Source organism: Rhipicephalus sanguineus, chromosome 3, assembly GCF_013339695.2.
Source record: "Rhipicephalus sanguineus isolate Rsan-2018 chromosome 3, BIME_Rsan_1.4, whole genome shotgun sequence".
NCBI lineage: Eukaryota > Metazoa > Arthropoda > Arachnida > Ixodida > Ixodidae > Rhipicephalus > Rhipicephalus sanguineus.
The window spans coordinates 180286874-180305188 of NC_051178.1; the positions used below are offsets into that span (position 1 = coordinate 180286874).

Consider the following 18315-nt stretch of genomic DNA (forward strand, 5'->3'; position numbering starts at 1 on the left):
CACCCCAGTGTACCTTGGACACTGTGGCATTGCACGGGTAGTCAATGCACAGTTGCTCTTGCTATTGTGTGTCATGCGAACCAGAGCTGCTTTAGTTTCCTGGGCTATCTGGTAGCCGCGGAACAAGACTAACTTGTACGCAAGACAATACAATGCAGCTTAGCAATACCTTATGGAAATAGACACCGCGTCACAGCTATGCGACTGGAGCTGCATTGCCCTCTTATGAAAGCCATGAACATTATTGGGGGAATTACAAGCATTCACGGAATTCACAGGAGAGCAGTAGAATGGCCGCGTGAGACCAGACCTGTTGCTTGCACAGACCCACAAATTAGTCACGTCTTTCTTAGTAACCAGCTGCTGTATCAGCAGCATATTCTCCGGGGCTGCTCGTAACTTGGAGCGTACCATTGAACGGTAATTAAGTACTCTTCTCTCTACACTTTGATGCCTCGCACCTTCCCACTGGTTTTTGTTATCCTTAGTTGTGGTACATTGTTATGTACAAGGGATTGGCCATGAATCCGGTGGTTACGAGAAACGGTCAGAAGGAGGTTTAACAAATTGGAACTTGCCTACCACAGATAAAAATTCCGTAGTTACATAGAGCTTCGCAATCTCTATGGCCCAACAGTTTCAGTCCGAAGGCCAACCTTTGCTGAGGGCTAAAGACAACTTGTACTTTGTTATCTGGTCAGTTGAACACAACTGCACCCTATATGAGCGTACGGTACATTGAAGGAACTGGGAGAATACGTTCCAGGAGTTTTGTTTACTGAGAAAGATGTATATGAGTGCACCTCTAATACTAAACGAATTACATTAGAGGCAGCTCATTTCTGCAGCAATGCCGTTGATCTGGCACTGTAATCACTCAACTGAAAAGATAATTGTTAGCAGCACATACATAGATTTCTATATGATTTGGTGGGCATATGTTGACAGCCTCTTGTACTTCTAGCATAAACTGATATGCCTATAGTCAAACATGGCCAGTTCTGTACACTTGCAGATTTCACAACACTGTTGGCAAAAAAAAAATGTTGCAGCAGCCATACAATTTCTCACCAATGTACTGGTCGACATTTCAGTAAGCCTAACTTGTGCAACTTGCTAAAAACATGCAAGCACATGCATCATGTCACTGCTACTTAACTTTGTTCATAATGCCACTGACTATCACAATGCAGCTAGTGGTGACCTGCAACGGTACTGCTAAAAGAAAACAACATTCGTAAAATAGGAAATGAATGCGGCAACAGTACAGACAGGCATCTATTTAAGAATGAAGTATTGGCGTTCTGCCCTCAACATTCGCTAAAGGTAAGCGACTGCTGCAATTGGATTAGAAGGACAAGCCTTTGAGAACGACGTTTCTTAACATCAGTGCGGGTCGTTCAAAGTAAGTAGCGCTATTTTTGGTGTAGTTCTACTTTTGAGAAGTGTAGGAGCGAGACTTCTTGGAAGTATGAGAAAGCATTTTCAGCAGTGCAGCTGTTTAAGCTGGAGGTTGTTATGCATGGTGCTGGCAAAAACTGCGCCAAGCTACGACGTCACTGCGCATTACTTAGCTTCGCAACGCCTGCCTAGTTATGTTAAGGCACGCAAAGCCAAGAAAGGAGCATAGTATAGTATAGCAAGGGGGTGGGAAAGAGGAGGGAAGAGGGTAAAGCATGGCATAGCCTTGTACAGTATAGTTTAGCAAGAGGGCGGGAAAGGAGGAAGGGAAGGCCACCAGCTCCGCTGTTTCCTCAGTCTCTGCACAACTTGTGCGTAGTCCCCAATCCTTTTGGAACTTGTTTTGACACTTGTGTGGAAGACACAACATCAAGCATTCTGAAATTACCATATTTTCAATACTGAAGATGTGATCCAGACTGATGTGGCCTGCTGTATTTTAAGAGTAAGGATTTAGTGTGTTTCAACAATAATCTTGACTGATTGAGGTTCCTTAACGTAAACCCAAGTCGAACAACAAGTGCTTTTGCATTCCACCTCCATCCCTACACTGTCCACACAGTTCCACACAGGTAAGATATAAAAAAATGAACGTTTCAAACACCAGTGGCAATTTTGACACTTTTAATGTTTCTCCAGGCAGGGCAAAAATGACACAAAGAATGAAATGCGGGAGGAGACCCAAAGTGAATGAATATGTGAAGAATTAAAAAAAAAGAAAAAACACACACACAAAGGAGTTTAATAAAGATGACTGACAAAATGTAACCTATTCACCACAGCTCAAACCGTCATCTATACTTGTATTGTGAAGGCACAGAAAAAGCAAAAACAGAGCTAAACAAGGAGCAATTGTTCGGCAGAGGTAAGCGACAGATGAAGAAACTAATGTTAGCGTATGTGATGTTTCGCACCTACGAAGTGGAAACGCGGATGTAGCGCCTGAGAAGAAGGGGAGGGGCAGGTTTAACATGCGAGCTGCACCTGGGTACGAGACTGGTACAATTGCAGGCTGCGCCTGTACAACTGCAAATCCACATTCGCAGCTGGCTCTGTGGAACTTGGCTCATACACCTGCAGTCACAGAAAAGCATACGTCAACACAAATGTGCACAAATTTACGAATAATACACCCCATAGATACCACTTAACCCTTCACCTTCAGAATTATTTTTTAAATGGGTGCCGACACAGAACTTTTGGTCTGGTGTTCTTTTTTTTTTGCTGCAATATGTTAATGAAGGCCCATTAGTCCTAACTCGGCACATCACCTGCTGCAGCGCGTGACAGATAATTATTTACAGTCTGTTTATTACCGGCCAATCTCCGTTTCATTTTGAGAGAGCTCCAAGAACAACAAATCGTGGGGTGCAACTAACACCACCTGGCGTGTGCAACGTAATAAACAAACTTGACCATGTGAGGAGATAGAACTGTAGCACACTTCTGCACTGCCTGCATCGTCTGCTTGCGTTCTTTCCGCCTGCCGCACGTGCTGCGCAATATCATCGCCGTCAATGTCGTTACCATTGTCTGGTGGCGATGATTTTCTTGAGGCTTCCACACTTTCCACATGTTTGCCACAGGCACGGACTTGCAAGCAGCCGCCGACTAGTAGTCTGCTGGTGCAAGCGCAACAAAAGGGCAGTGGCGACTACGATGTCATTATTACTAGCTGCACCAGCTCGGAGTTCGCCTGTAGTGGTGGCATAGTGGAAGTTGGGGGTCATCTTACGGTCACCTTAGGCAATGTCAATGTCGCGAGGTGCAATGCATAGCATTCGACTGCGCACGCGAACTTCACTAGTCATAGAAATTACATTCCAAGCTATATTCACTGTTGAGATTTGGTAGATGATATATGCATGTTCACAGAAACCTATACTGCAGGCTATCTCACCAGCAAAATTTTGTGTCGGTGCCTCTTTTATTTATAATGTACAGATTTTTTAAAGTGCTGTGTAGAATCGGCATATTAAATAAATAATAAATGCATAAAAAACTATATTTTTCATTGGAGAAATACAAAATATTGTAGCAACGTATGTGCATGAAAAAAATGAACTAGACACATAGACCTGCTTGGATTGTCTTTGGTAAGAGAGATTGGGACAATTTGTTGTTGATGACTACAGCTAGCCCATGGTACAGGAAAACCCCACTAATAAGTACCTGCTGGCAATACAGAATCACTACACACTAGGCAGTAATATGCAGTAACCATCAAGTACAAATTTGTATCTCCTGATGTACACTGTCACTGCAACCACAGAAACAAATGCAATGCCACAGTATTCCATACTAAACGTTACCGACTACAGGACTGCATAAAAGCCTAGTGTAGATAGACAGGAGCCTCCATGCTAAATTTGACATTTGAAACACAAGCAGAAGTGTCACAAAAAGCTAGCAAGAATAACAGCTTCCGATAAACGGTGCCCGTAGTGCTTTTGAGACGTTTCAGCACGCCTAGACATCGAAGAGGTAGCGTGACTGGAGTTACGTCACAGCGTCTGGAGTTACGTCACATTGGCTGGTGAAGTGCAGTTTAAAGGCTGTTAATAAGAATACTGTATGTTACCAGCCCTGTACCTTTGCTAAGATTGCTATAAAGGAAGGTAGCATTACTGGCACAACAAATTTATTTAAAGTAACATACTGTGGCAGTTTGTGACTGGCACGTTCATGCCACAGACGGTGTGCAAAGTTTGTCAAGCCCACCTTGCAGAGTGCCCGGCGCAACATCAGGTCCCGGCGTGCTGAGAGGGCGCGGCAGTAGCGTCCGCATGACTCTAGTGCCAGGTTCTGTTGCCTCCGTGCCGCCACAGCAGCCGCGTGAAAGCCTGCCGTCAGGTTTTCCAGCTGGAAATCTCCATCCTTCTGTGCTGCCTCGTTCCCTGCCCCTGCTCCTTCTCCTCCACCTGCAGAGGACAGGGACAGGCATAACCATGAATAGTCTTGCTTTTCTGTACACTAAACACACCTACATATACGGTAGACTCGCGCTGAATGGAACCTGGAAGTACTGGGAAAATATGTTCCATTTAAGCAGCAATCCCATTTAAGGTGATATGGTAGGGTAGATCGACCAAAAAAAGCTATCCTTTTATTTTATTACTAAAAAATATTACACACTCTGGGGAGCAAAACTGTGCATTGGCGTAGGAGTGCTCCAAGCCATTTAAAAATGGCACCAGACTGTGCATCTGTCAAGAGGCGCAGATCCTTTTCCATCATCGTTTCAGCGTGTATGTATTTTTTATAACTATGGCTTAGATTAGTACACTATATCCTCTTCCTACCATTTTCATACATTTTGATTGCAAATTTTCCCACCAAAATGCTTTTGTAGCATAGTCATTCCTGTACGTTGCGAGTACGTTCCACACGTTTTTAAACATAAAAGCATGTTTTTTTTTTATGATCAACTTTTTGAAAATTTTCAAAACTTGGTGTACCTTTTCTGGAAAACTATCCAACTGATAGAGTTGAAATTTTCTCAGATTACACCTAAATCCCTTCCAAACAGTCTAAACCTAAAACTTAAAAAAACTGTTTAAGTTATCATTAAGAAAAAAAAACTAATTGAAAGGTCTCTCTCACAGCACGTGACAAGTACAAATTTTTTTTTTCTTGAGAGATAAATGTAGGAGCCCGTTCTCATAAATAGGGACCAATACCAATATCATGTGGAACAAGCGTGCCAAATTTCATGGTCATACTGTTTCTCGTTTCTGAGAAACGGTACATTTAATTTTGTACACCAGTCTAAAATCTGGTACTCAACAAGAAAAAAGTGAGAAAAGCTACAGGGTCATAATTGCACAGAGTGAAGTCCACAAGCTTTCTTATTGAGCACACAAAATTTCACAACAAAATATGGAACAGTTCCAGAGATATAAAGCTGAAACCAGGACAACCCGTTCACCCTGCTGTACCCCCTTAAGGAGACTTCCACTTACTGAGTTCACTGTGTGTGTGTACGTACACACGCAAACAGACAAAGATCCTACATATCCCAGCAGGACAGTCACAGAGTGATACTAACAGAGTAGCTTTTGTCTCCTTAAATAGCACATTACCATAGAAAAAAAATATTTGGAAGGAACTATTTGCAGACAATTGCTAATGCCAAGTGATATCTTACTTGATTATTGCGCTAGCACGTTACTGACAAGACTACAAAAACGGGAACAAAAAGCAAGTACAAGTGATTGGTGTGTGACCTTACAACTGTTTATTCTAGTCAGGCCATCTGGATACTATGAAGGGAGACAGCTAGATCATAAAAAAAAATGTAAATGTAAGAAAGGCAGACAGGAAAATTTTCATGAACATGTTCTAAAACTAAATATGTTCTAAACTTAAACTCTTGTTTTTGCCACTCTGGTTCAAATCTTGCCATCGATGATATTACAATTTTTTTTAAACCAAATATGCTCCACATCATGTGACAAGGAAACGTGCCTGCCCCAAAGCGTCTGGTAAGGAGCAAAAATGCACTACATCCCAGTTGAAAAACCCGCCAGAGTGGACTTGGTGTGTTTTGGTGTTGTTTGGTGTTAACACCAGAGTGCACTAGTATGTTGTGGTGGGTACACCAGCCAGGTGTGTTGTGTTCTGGTGGGAACACCAGCCTGTTGTGTTATGCCCTGGTGGGAACACCAGCCTAGTGTGGTGTGTTCTGGTGGGGAGCAAAACAGATCTGATCGGCTCACCTTGCTCATCTGGTTCCTTCTTCTCATTGGCCAGCTCCTTCTGGCAGAATTCGACCACTTGCTGGGCAAGCTCTTCGCCAGCCAAGTCTCGTGAGATGCCGATGCGTGCCAGCACACGGGCTCCCGAATAGCGCTCGCGGGCAGAGCCACGCTTCTCGCTCACGGTGCCATCCTTGGGCCGGCTGCTCTCCTTCACCAAGATCGACCAGTCGATGTCCAGCACGTCTGAGATGGCCGCTGCATGCAACAAGCATCAAAGGTCTTGGGTTCGAAAAATATGCTTCTGCTGTACTCCTGTACTCATTGCCACTAGAAAGCAGGGGTAACTACTCATAGGATTATTAAAGATTAAAGACAATAACAGTGCAAATGGTCTTAAACAGCTAACTTCCTTAGACACATTTCAGCACAAATTAAAAATTTTCATTCTTTGTAAATCGCTTCTTCACGACAGTATTGATTAGTATGATTACCTGTATTTTCATCATTTTAGAAGAACTTCTTGCTGGGCGAGTTGGTGCATGTTCGTGGTGGGAATCGTTGCGCATTCAATCGGACGAACACAGGAACGAAGGACAGAGTAAACGGAACGAACACAGGAATGAAGGCCAGAGTAAACGGAAAGAGCGAAGAGCGCTCTTTCCATTTACTCTGTCCTTCATTCCTGTGTTCGTCCGATTGAATGCGCAACGATTCCCACCACGAATTTTCATCATATTTTATTGTATAGATGATTTCAAATCATCTATACAATAAAAAATGATAAAGATACAGGTAATCAACTAATATGATTGATACATGATAAAATCAATTATTGATTTATGTTGCTTTCTTTTCATGTTTTAGTGTTTTCATGTTCTTTGGATTTGTACTCTTTTTATTTAAATCTTTTTTCCTGTTCTTGCTGTGCAACTTCTCATGTTTATTTTTAACCGAGGGTCCTTGACTTTGGGACCCTCGTCTGCATATTTATTTGTACCAATCATAGCAACTTGAATTATTAATAAACTGAAACTGTAAATGAAATACACAGGTTGTGTTTAAGAATGCACTCCAACCAAATAACAGCCAAATTCCATGCACCGCTGAAATATGAAAGAGCATGAGTAATCTTCCATCAATACCGTATTTACTCCAATCTAGGCCGGCGCCTATTCTAAGCCGACCCTCGAATTTCGCAAGGCCAGAAAAGAAAAAAAACGTATTCATTGTACTCGAATCTAAGCCGACCCCCTACTTTCGACATCGTTTTTATCGTAAAAAAACATCGGCTTAGATTCGCGTAAATACGGTATGTACAGTCGCGCTCAATATGACTTGCAACACGGGAGCGCGTGGCCTCACGAGTTTAAAGATGTTGCATGGCTTGAACTTGCTTTATTTCTGTTACTAAATATTATTTTCTTATTCGCGAACATCCTCCAGTGAGAGAACAGCGTTTAGTTGAAAAATTAAGAGCTAGTGAAAGGAATGCGCACTCCTTAAACTCGTGAGGCCACGCGCTCCCGTGTTGCAAGTTATATTGAGCGCGACTGTACCTGTGCGATGAATGCATCACAATAAGTCTAATGCATCGTGAATACTAGTTTGTCAAATCAAAACAGCTGACATGTGGAAGGCTTGTTTATGTGAAAACGAGAAACTTCAGTTTCACACAATAAAAACAGTATAACATAAAAAATACATCAAGAGTTAACTTTTCAAAGAAGTTCTGCAGCTATGGTTCAATTATCAGAAATTAGACATAATTTCACCTGCTTCTGCAAAAGCACTACTGCAGTGGTTTTAGAGGTAAATTGGTTTGATTTCACTTAATGAACTGGCAGTACACCCCATTTCTCGTTTGCAACTTGGGGCTCCTTTCAGTAGCAGGCATGTTGATGGCATTCACCAATGCTGTGTTCTATCTGACGCTTCCTCCCAACATATGTGATCCAGAGCACAAGCTATACAGCACATGTCAAATCGACACTCACGTTCGGGCTCGGGAGCTGGTTCTTTCTCCTGGTTCTCATCGATGAGGGCTTCTAGTTCATCATCACTGATAGGATCAAACTCGTCTTCCAGGGCAGTGGTACCTTCTGCAGAGAGATGGCAATTCATTTCATCCACTGAAGTAAAACAAGTGCTAGGTTGCATCTTCGATGCCAATAACAAGCTGTGGCTCACAGAACCGTGTAAGGTGCACATTATACAGCAGACTCGCGATAATTCAAACTCTGATCATTTATAAACTTTTGGTTAATTCAAACAAAGTTCAAATTTTTTGTTGGCCTGCTATGTTTTTAGTGTATTCCTCTTAATTAGACTACGCCAATGTGTCAATTCATTTAGTAAGTCATACTTCTTGCTCATCTACGTCAGAAAATATCTGCTGCGTTTGTCGCTTCTAGCCAAACATTTGTGTTTTTGTATCACTAAGAATTGCAAATAGAGCCAGTTGCCTGCCTACACGTGTCAAAGCGGCCAAAATAGCCAAATTGCATGCATTTTCATTCGCGTGTTGATTGAGGAACAAAGAAAGAAAAAAACTGAGACAATCTGGCCTTGCTCTATCGCATGCGGAAGGTTGAAGTCTCTTTCAACGCAATGCACTGGTGTCATGTGGAAAAGTGTACTAAGACTGGGAAAAGGCTACTAGCTGTCACGGGACACAGCACATTTTGTCCCTTAATTACACATGCATACACACGCAGTATAATAATGAGTACCAGTATGACCGCTGACGTCTAAAAAAACTTTACTGGCTGTCATGCACAGCTGTCTGTAACATTGCTGTGGCCTTGAGAAACAATAAAAAAAACACTCTGGTTTTGTTTTGTCGTGTCCCCCCACCCTTTCCCAGCTTCAAGAATCTCCCAAATTTCAATGTCCCCAAGTCGGTAGGTATGCATATGTGAATGTTTCATTACAACACAAGCCGGTATGTTGCCCCGAGTCATATTTGTGGGAACTTCTGATAATTCAAACAAAATCCTGGGGTCCCTTCAAGCTTGAATTATCGAGAGCCTACTGTATTCAGCAAATTTTTTGCAGATAAAAATTGTAATTGAGAAAGACATTTCCATTTCCCCCTTTTCCTTCCGTGTTTCGCTGACAATTCGTATTAGCACTGTTTCCAATGCACACCACCAATTTGCACCTTCTAATCTTAAACAGCTAAAAGTTACATGGCTGCAGTGTGAGTGCTTTAGCACGAGCGCTTCAACACAATGCTCATTCGCGTTCATAGACTCCTCCATTTGCATTTTGTGGGGATTGAGGCTTGCTCGTCGCCATTGCGCGGGTTTTTCGCCTATTCTGCCATCCTCATGTCCGATCATGTCGCTCCTCTCCTCCGCCGTCCTACGGCGCTGGGCGAGCGGGGGTGACGTTAAACCCCTCTCACCCCGGCGCCGGATCTCGACGGTGGCGCCACGTTCGAGTCTCGCGTGCTCGCGTCTCGCGAGACGTTTTGCGTGGCGGGGGAGACTCTCTCTGGACCTCGTAGGGTAAGCACGCATTTTCTTTCCCGTCCGTCGGCTCCTTTGTTTGGGCTCGCTCGGACGGACTTCGCTATCGGTGCCTTGCGCCAGCGGCGAGCGCTTACCTTACGTTGTCCTTTTCCGAACGCTAGGCTGAAGAGCGGTGCGGTGTCTTCGCGCGTGGTCTTACTACGCCGAAACCGTACCTATCGAAGCCAACGCGAGCGGAGTTTGCCCTTGCTCGAGCGATCGGGCCCTGTGGTCGCAGATCGTAAGAGCACGCAGCATAGTCGCGAGGGACCCGTTTTCCCTCCGCGGCGTGTCGCCGTGAGCCCTTTTGCCCGCGGAGACGTACTAGCGGCACCCTTTGTGTTGTACTTTCGCCCGTGGCGTGGTTAAGCCTGTTTTGCTTCTCCCGCCGCCTTTGGGAGCGGGCGTTGTACTGCGTTTTGTGGTGTTGCCGCAGGCAATAAAGTGTTGCGGATTTCGAGAGCAGTACTGTGTACTTGCCGCGCTACGCTCGGCGCCTTGTTTGCGCTCGAACGTACGTGTGCAGCGGCGCGCTAGTTCACGCGAGGCGACGGCAGACGCGGCCCTGTGGCTCGCTAAGTCCGAACCCACGCTAGTGGCCGTACTCCTGTGAGATACGTGCACACTACAATTTATTGGTACACAATCATACCCACCTTCACTCACACAGATACTCATCTGTGCTCACAAAGGCCAGCAACCAGTCACATCCATACTCACTATGCTGACTTCCATTCATAATTCAATTCATAATCAAGTCATATTCATAATTCGATTCACAATTGGCACTCACTTCCATGCAATCTTATTGGTATTTGCTCACATTCATGCTCATTTTGACTCGCACCATTCACCACTAGTGCCCGTGGATAAATAATGTACCTAGAAAACTGACCTAGGTCCCAGGTCGTTCTTTTTATATAACAAATACATTTACGCTGCATTCAGCTTTGGCTACATACCTCCTTGAACTGAACGTGGAGACTCCTCAGGACTGATGGGCACCGCATCGACCTCAATTCTAGAATAAAATGAACAAAGATTAAGAAAGAAGGTTTGGCACTTCACAAAGTAGACAAGGAATTGAAGTGCATTTTTAAGAAAGTTTGTAGAAACAAAAGTAGAGACTTTTGAGGAATGTACAACCAACAGCCTATTTTTGGGGATGTCCAATCTCTTTGGACATGCTTGGCAATTTGGACACCTATACAACACTACCACATACCACATAAAGTAAATGTAAAAGGATGTCTGTGTAGTGTGCTTCGAGTCCGCCTTTGGCAATGAAGTCACTTCAATGGGCATAACCAGCAGGCAAGTTTGAGTGCCACACCCATGATGTCTACTAATAGTCACCCAGCTAATAAACATTAATTTCTTTGGGCCTTCTGTTCCCACATCTGAAATTTTGCACGCAGAAACACTTCTCCATCATATTTTTTCAGAATGCTTGCAGAGGCTGAAGGTCTGAAATGGCACCATCGCTAATACATTCATCATCTTTCACCTTGATGCCAGCGCTCTTGTGTGCTGATCAGCTGGCATCCGTACCTTGATATTCGGTGCATTGTCGTGCAGTCTGCAACACTAGGCCTACCGTAGTTGCTTCAACATTCACTACAGTAAAGGATCGTTAATCCAAATTTGGCAGGAATGGTTGCAGAGTTCAAACTAAATGAAATTCAAATTGACAAAAGTGATAAACTAAAGTCTGTATATTATTATGAAAGGAGTGAAAGCATATCGGAACCATCACCTTCTATTTAAAAAATGAAATTCGTGATTGGTTTTCTGTTTTTGTATCTAAGAAAAATAGTTAATAAAGCTATGTGATATGGCAGTCGGAGTTCTTATCTTTCTATTCATTCGTCTTAGCTGTCCAGGAGATACTTGTGATGGACAGCGGGCACTTTTTCTTATGAGTCCAAGCGAGGTGGTTATGATAGCCAAAATCATAAAAATTTCTAGTGTGCAAGTGGTATATCTAAAGTAAAACAAAGCCTGATCAATTAATAAATTATCTTTTTTTTGGGGGGGGAGGGGGGGACATTTTCTTTTTTCAGCTGACATCTCAAAGCACAGGTGACCTACAGATTAGGGTCTCCAGCTTCTTCTGGCTTGTCTCGACTGGAAGTGTCCATGTGAGCATCAGATAATACATCTTTTTTGTCAAGGTCCTGCAGCAGGTAAAAACAATAACATCATTAATAAAAGCAGCAAGTCAAAGGATAAAATCAAATTAAGCAGGCATCATTTGCGAGACATTTCATCAATTCTAGATGTGCATGGCATTGCTGCATACTGGCGCTGTGCATGTCTGAACCAGGAGTGGTGGCTGATACATTGAAGTAAAGAGGTGAAGGCCAAGATGCATGCTGACGCAACTTTTGAGTTGTGCATTGCCCCCTCGACACACCTCCCTGCTTTTGACTTCGACCTTGTATCAATGCGAGCTCTGCAGTCTTTATGCAAATTAATTCTAAAGATAGGCGTAAAAAGCTGTGATTTGTGCTACTGAACAGAGCACCAACAAGCTGTATTTGCCATTTGTGATGACAACGGTGAAGCAGTAGTGCTGGTGTCAACATTTTGCGGAGCTGCCGTTTAAACAATTTCAGCAGAAACGTTGTTGCTAAGAGCAAGTGTTCAACTCATCTGCCTACGTTAAGGTTTTGGCATCAATGTGATATACACAAAACATTCCTTTTACCCTTCATCTAGATGGATTACCAGCACAACATTTAAAATTTACTGTAGTTAAGAACGCTGCCTCGACATGTCGTGAATAAAGCTACTAGCTACTATTTTCAACTCAAGTTCAGCCATTGGCTCCTTCCCAAAACAATGTAGCCTACCTTTACCAGCTCAAATAATAGCTCGACCCCAGCAAATGCCATAGAAATCCATGAGCTCATGGCAAGCTGCTGCAAGAACTTGGGGTGACGTGGCCTGCTTTTCATTTTTGCATCTTTTCTAACCTATCAAGCCTCTTCTAAAAGCATTTCATTTTGTAGGAGCCCAATTTAATAAACGTCCACTTCATTTCATTCGTGTCTCTAATTAATATGCCTGTCAGCCTCTCTTCAATGTACAGCAACCTGCAAGATACTCACTGCTGCCTGCTCACCCCTGGTGAGGATGTCATCATCATCGTCATCACTCCAGTCGCTGTATGTGTCTCCTGCACCAGCTTTTGCTTCCTGGCCCTCTGCAAGATACGAGCACCTACCACATCAGAAAGCTCGCAAAGTGTAACCATCAGGTAGCCCCGTTTTAAAGAAGCCAATGATTGTGTTTCTCCTCCACGACACAACCGAAAGCTCATTGCTAAAGTTACCGTATACATGCAGTGATTACTGTGAAAAAAGTGAGGAAAAATTTTAAATGTGGCTTTTATAGTGTGCACTCTATCATGGTTTCAAGTGCACACAGCCATTTTTTAACACTGTTAACCAAGAGTGATGGTAATGGGACACTGCGAAGCCACATTTGTTTCCGTTAGACTATGCAGACGTGGTTGTAAATGCTAGCTTCAAAATTCAACAGACCCTCTGCATTATTTTATGCGCTAATGTGCACAGACACTTTTCATTCTTCAAACTGGACATTCTGCAAAGCTCATAGCAGTTTTCATGGAAGACATTAAATGGTTTTCAACAACACCGAAAACACTACCGAAGCATTTGAATGAGTAAATCAACATTGCTTCAAAACACGACGTTATCTTTCAACGTTATAGTAAACTCATCATCACACAATGCCTTAGTATGTTATATGCTGAAGAGAAACAAACAAGCTTATTTTTCTCCACTGCACACAAATCTTAAGGCTCACGAAAAGGCTAAGTGCACAAACCATCGCCAACCACAATAAAGCCCTTAACTAGTTAGCATTGGCTTGGCTTTTGGATGTCATTGGCTTTGTTATATCACCCAAACTTTCGCCTTTTGGGGCCTTGAAAATGGCACTGCAAATATATCAAGGCCTCTCAAGGTTTTCAAAGTATGCAATGATGAAGGAATGGTTGGGGTGGAGGCATTTGCCAGATGTAGACTATAGTTACATAACAAAGACAACGAGCAAGAGAAAAATATAGTTAACGAGAGCATCAGCAGAACACGAGGCAAGAAAGCATGTAGAGAGCATGCAAGCCAAGCTACATGCACATGAGAGTACAAAAAGCCTTAATCGGCGATCAAGTAATTCTTGATGAAATGAATACACATCAGGCAACAATTAAGAGGAAGACATCAATACAAAAACTGTAACCAGTAACACAGCAACGACACACCATCTGCAGAGTATTGCCTCATATTATCCAGTACTCCCTTATTCCGAGCATCAGTAAGATCATCATTAGCTGTTTAATACGATGAACTCTCTCCCTCTCAATGAGCAGCTTGGGCTTTTCTTAATCTGCACCAAAATCCAAATGCACATTTCATTCAGCTCACCAAAAGAATTCATTAATGTGGAATGAACTGGTTACATTCTCGTGCTATATGCAACCAAGCACAAGCAGTTAGCTCAGAAGTCTACACAATGTCTACATTTGTCACGAAGATTTATGGATTCTACCTCAAGTGCAGCTTCTGATCAGAACATGCTTCAAGGCATGGAAGTATTATGCACAGCTACAAGTGTTGCCACTGCCATTAGCAGTAAGCTGCAGAAAGTTTTTAATGCACTGCAATAAAGATTTTTACATGCAACATCACACAGCCACAAGAGCGTGGCTTTCAAACATTTTCCTCCCTGTCTCACCTTGATGGACAAAACTGAATAAAGTTCTTCAAAGAAAAGTAATAATAAAGAGAATAAGAGTAGTGCATGTACTAAACGTCGTCGCTGCCATGCAGAACCAAGAGTAAAGAAATCTTGCAAATGACAAAGCAGACAACGAACATCCGACACATTCACGTTTTTAGTACCAACAAGTTTATGGCATCACTAAGCAGAAAAAGATCCACGTTTCATGCCCAGGCGAAGCGCATAGGAAAGAAGTCATCTTGCGAGGAGTCGAAAAAAGGGATGCCTTGTGCAAGAGGACCCCCCAGAGACAAAAGGAGGAGCACAGAAAGGGGAAGGGGACGGGCAGGGGGACAAGTGGCAGCACCAGAGAGACAGACCCTCATTGTCGTCCTCAGACTTGCACTCCTCGACGAGCACCATGTGCTTGCTGCTGTCAGAGATCTCAGCCTTGGTGGGTGACTCCCCGCCACTCTCCTCGCTCACGGGGGATGCCACCTCCACCTTAGGAACTGCCGCTGCATGCAGCACACCAGAGTAAAACAAGGGATGACCAGGGGAGTGGGGCTTCAATGTGACCGCATTCCACGTGGTAGCACACAAGAATACTGTGAGAACAAAGTGGCCTAAGCACAAGCCCTCGCTGCTGAAAAAAAAAGGCCGCATGAAACAAGCCAATGCTCGTGGCGACAATACTGAAGCCAGATGACTCGTTGCCAGTCTCCGACGCCAACTAGTATTTGCTCAACTGTGCTGCATGCCGTGCGTGGCCATGACAAGTATACCTGCACAGTGTGGTCTGCACGTCAATTACGTAAAGAGCCGTCCAAAACATCTTGCTTGGCCAATGTCGCTACAAAAGTTCAGCACCTTGCCACACAGTACATTAGAATCTCAATAATGCAAATTTCTTGGAACCTCAGGAAGTATTTGTATCAAGTGAACCATAACAACCACAAGCACACTGTCAAAGTGAGGGTAAGGCATCATCTGTTTGTTCTTGCAGGTTACTTTTTGTTGTTGAAGATGCACCCATTCGCTTTCTGCACTGTTTTCCCCCAATACCATTCTAGAACATGAAAAAATCTTCACACTTGTCCAGTCACTTAATCTGTTAATGCTCAATGTTCAGTACCGTTAGTACAGTCAATACAACAAAATCCATGAAGTAGCGAATTATTTTGACTTCCCAGTCCTAGCTTCATTGAAATTCATTTTTCTTTGCAACTTTAGACACGTAACGTGCCATAGTTCAGATTAACAAAATCTTCGTGCACTGTATACACGCACCTGATCCCGCTAATACAAATGAAGACTGGTAAATACTGGCTGAGAGAGGATGAATATCTTGCAAGCAACCTATTGTGACCCAAGAGGAAAAGCATCATAGAATGAGGCGCTGCGCCGTGCTCCCGACCGGGCTGCAGAAATTAGGCGCCTTGTCCTGTTCAAACCACTACCACCACCACCACCACCATCATAGAATGAATGAGATGGAACACACCCCTATGCTATCACTTTTTGTTCCGTAAAAGTTAACTGCACATAGCATATGGTACAGTAGAACCCCGCTGTTACATTCCTCACTGCTGCGTTTTCCCGGCTGTTACGTCGTTTTCCGCCAGTCCCGGCATAGCTCACATAGGATACAATGTATTGGGAACCCCGTTGTTACGTTGTAACTGTCGGACTGTTCCCGCATGATACGTCGCGAAGTGCGCTCGGAGCCGACCGAGTGACTACCGAAGAGAGCGGTCATTGGTGCATTTTCACGCAGCTTCGCCTGGTTTGACCGTAACATTAGCCGCATGAGAGGTGCAAGCAACAGGATCTTTCGATTGATGCAAACAAATGCATCACCTTCGAGATTCGTATTGCAAAGATGGCGTCTATGACGTAATTGCTCGCGAAAGCAAGGCCTTCGAGATTGGCATTTACAATTGACAAAAGCATAGCCTTTGAGATTTGTATTTCACAAACATGGCGTCTATGACGTAATTGCTTGCGAAAGCAAGGCCTTCGAGATTGGCATTCACTTCTGCCATCGCGTTGGCGTAGGCTCATCATCATCTTTATTTGTCGGAGGACGGGAGGAGTTCGAGCTGGTTGGAGCTCGCATGGTCGTGCGCGCGGTTCGCGGTCGGACTCGCTGCGCTGGTCGTGATTGCGTGTGCGTAGTTCTTTCATGCCTACAGCTGTTGGTGTTAAAAAAATCACATACGTTGATTACATTTCTGTGGATGAGGCCGTCCCCAGCTCCGCGTTTCTATCCGTCGACTAGATCGTGGCTGAGTGCGCCAATTTTCGTGCTGCTCGTAAGCATTGAAATAAAATTCTGTACCACTAAATATTTTGTCGTTTTTCCTGTTTTTCGGCTCTTGCGTTTCCCGTCTCTTACGTTTATTTCCTACGGTCCCTTCAAAAACGTATCAGCGGGGTTCTACTGTATAGCCAGCAACACTACGAAGTGCTGCGAATATAACACAAAGCAATGCACATTAAGAGTTTTTAGCTGTCATTATATTCAATGGCTGTAGAGAGTATCTTACCACAAAGCGCTGCAAATATAACACAAAGCAATCTCACTGTGCAAGGAGAGTAGTTCGAGCGTCTCAAAAATTAACTCCGCTACCGTGACACACAACTAAATCTGTGAAAAATAATGTGCCATGTTGTATTCTGGCGGACACAATGTTGGCCTCAATAATGTGCAGCTCCTTCAGAATCAAGTGCACAGTGCACAGACAGTACGCTGCACACACCTTCAGGCATGCCGGTATCAGGTGACTGGTCAGGTCTCTCGGCAGCTTCGTCCTGGCTGCTACTGCGGCTAGTTTTGGTTGCCGCAGCCTTCTCACGGGCACGTCGTGGAGATGAACCACGGCTGCCCCCCGATCCGCCTTCCCTGACATCATCAATTTCAGGTTTGACATCTCCCTCGCCGCGCTTGGACACCTCCTGCCAGAACGGTACAAGGCGAACACCGTCCCACACTGATGCCACTACTTCACACAATTGGCTTATCAGTTCAACAAATTTAACAACTTGCTGACGTAATACACAACGCCTCATTAAAAAAAAAAAAGCATACTTCCCTTTTTCACAAATTGATCAAATTCTTCCAGAAAAGAATAACTCATTCAGTAGTGAAGCTTGCAGGGCAAGTTGGTGATTCATGACTGTAAGAACAGCACAAACATAATATCACGGAACGAGGAAGGAACATACACGATGACACAAGCAGGAAATAAAGAGTTGATAGCCAGTGCTCGTGTCGTCGTGTCCTGTGCTATTATGTTCGCGCTGTTCTCACTGTCACCATGGTAAGCTAGCGGCATTTTTTCGTCCCCAGATACAGCTGCGATATGGTGTAGAAGCACATGCACTGTTCTGTTCACACACACACACATCCACCTAATGTGTCACATTAACCATTTTTTTTTTCAATTAAGGGGGGACATAATACCTGGGGCTATCTTGTTCATTTTCTGACCAGATTCAATAAAAAAGCACAGATATATATGTATTTCTTTATGCTGATTTAAAAAGTGCAGTAATTTTTTCTTTGACTCAAATAATTAAATATTAATTACTATTATTTGGTGAGACATTAGATAATAATAAACTGGGCAGAAAGTTATGTTTAATGCATAAGTGGAAAGCAGAAAGAATAAGAATTGAACTGCTGCAAGCAGTTTTCAAATCCAACAACAATTAACAATTTAGCAGTCTATTGAAATTTAGCATTTACAGTACAGCTACTAACGATGAAGAACACAGGCAGTTTAAAAAATTATAGAAGGAAAGAAGGAATTTGCTTGCAGCATTTCAAGCTTTAAGCATTTAGCTTCATACAGCAAAAAACGTTACAGCTGTAGCTATTCTAGAACTTG

General features: G+C 43.5%; 1 protein-coding gene across 1 annotated transcript in view; it reads right to left on the reverse strand.

The window, feature by feature from the left end:
- Positions 1–2198: 2198 nt before the first annotated feature.
- LOC119386144 (zinc finger CCCH domain-containing protein 13-like) overlaps positions 2199–18315 on the reverse strand; it is a 45087-nt gene continuing 28970 nt past the window's right edge. The window contains exons 16-24 of the mRNA XM_049414231.1: positions 17185–17380; positions 14803–14940; positions 12787–12881; positions 11765–11850; positions 10636–10694; positions 8156–8260; positions 6180–6416; positions 4183–4382; positions 2199–2535 (exon numbers count right to left, since the gene is read on the reverse strand). Of these exons, the coding sequence (XP_049270188.1) occupies positions 2428–2535; positions 4183–4382; positions 6180–6416; positions 8156–8260; positions 10636–10694; positions 11765–11850; positions 12787–12881; positions 14803–14940; positions 17185–17380 (1224 nt within the window). The 3' untranslated portion in view covers positions 2199–2427. The remainder of the gene's footprint in view (positions 2536–4182; positions 4383–6179; positions 6417–8155; positions 8261–10635; positions 10695–11764; positions 11851–12786; positions 12882–14802; positions 14941–17184; positions 17381–18315) is intronic.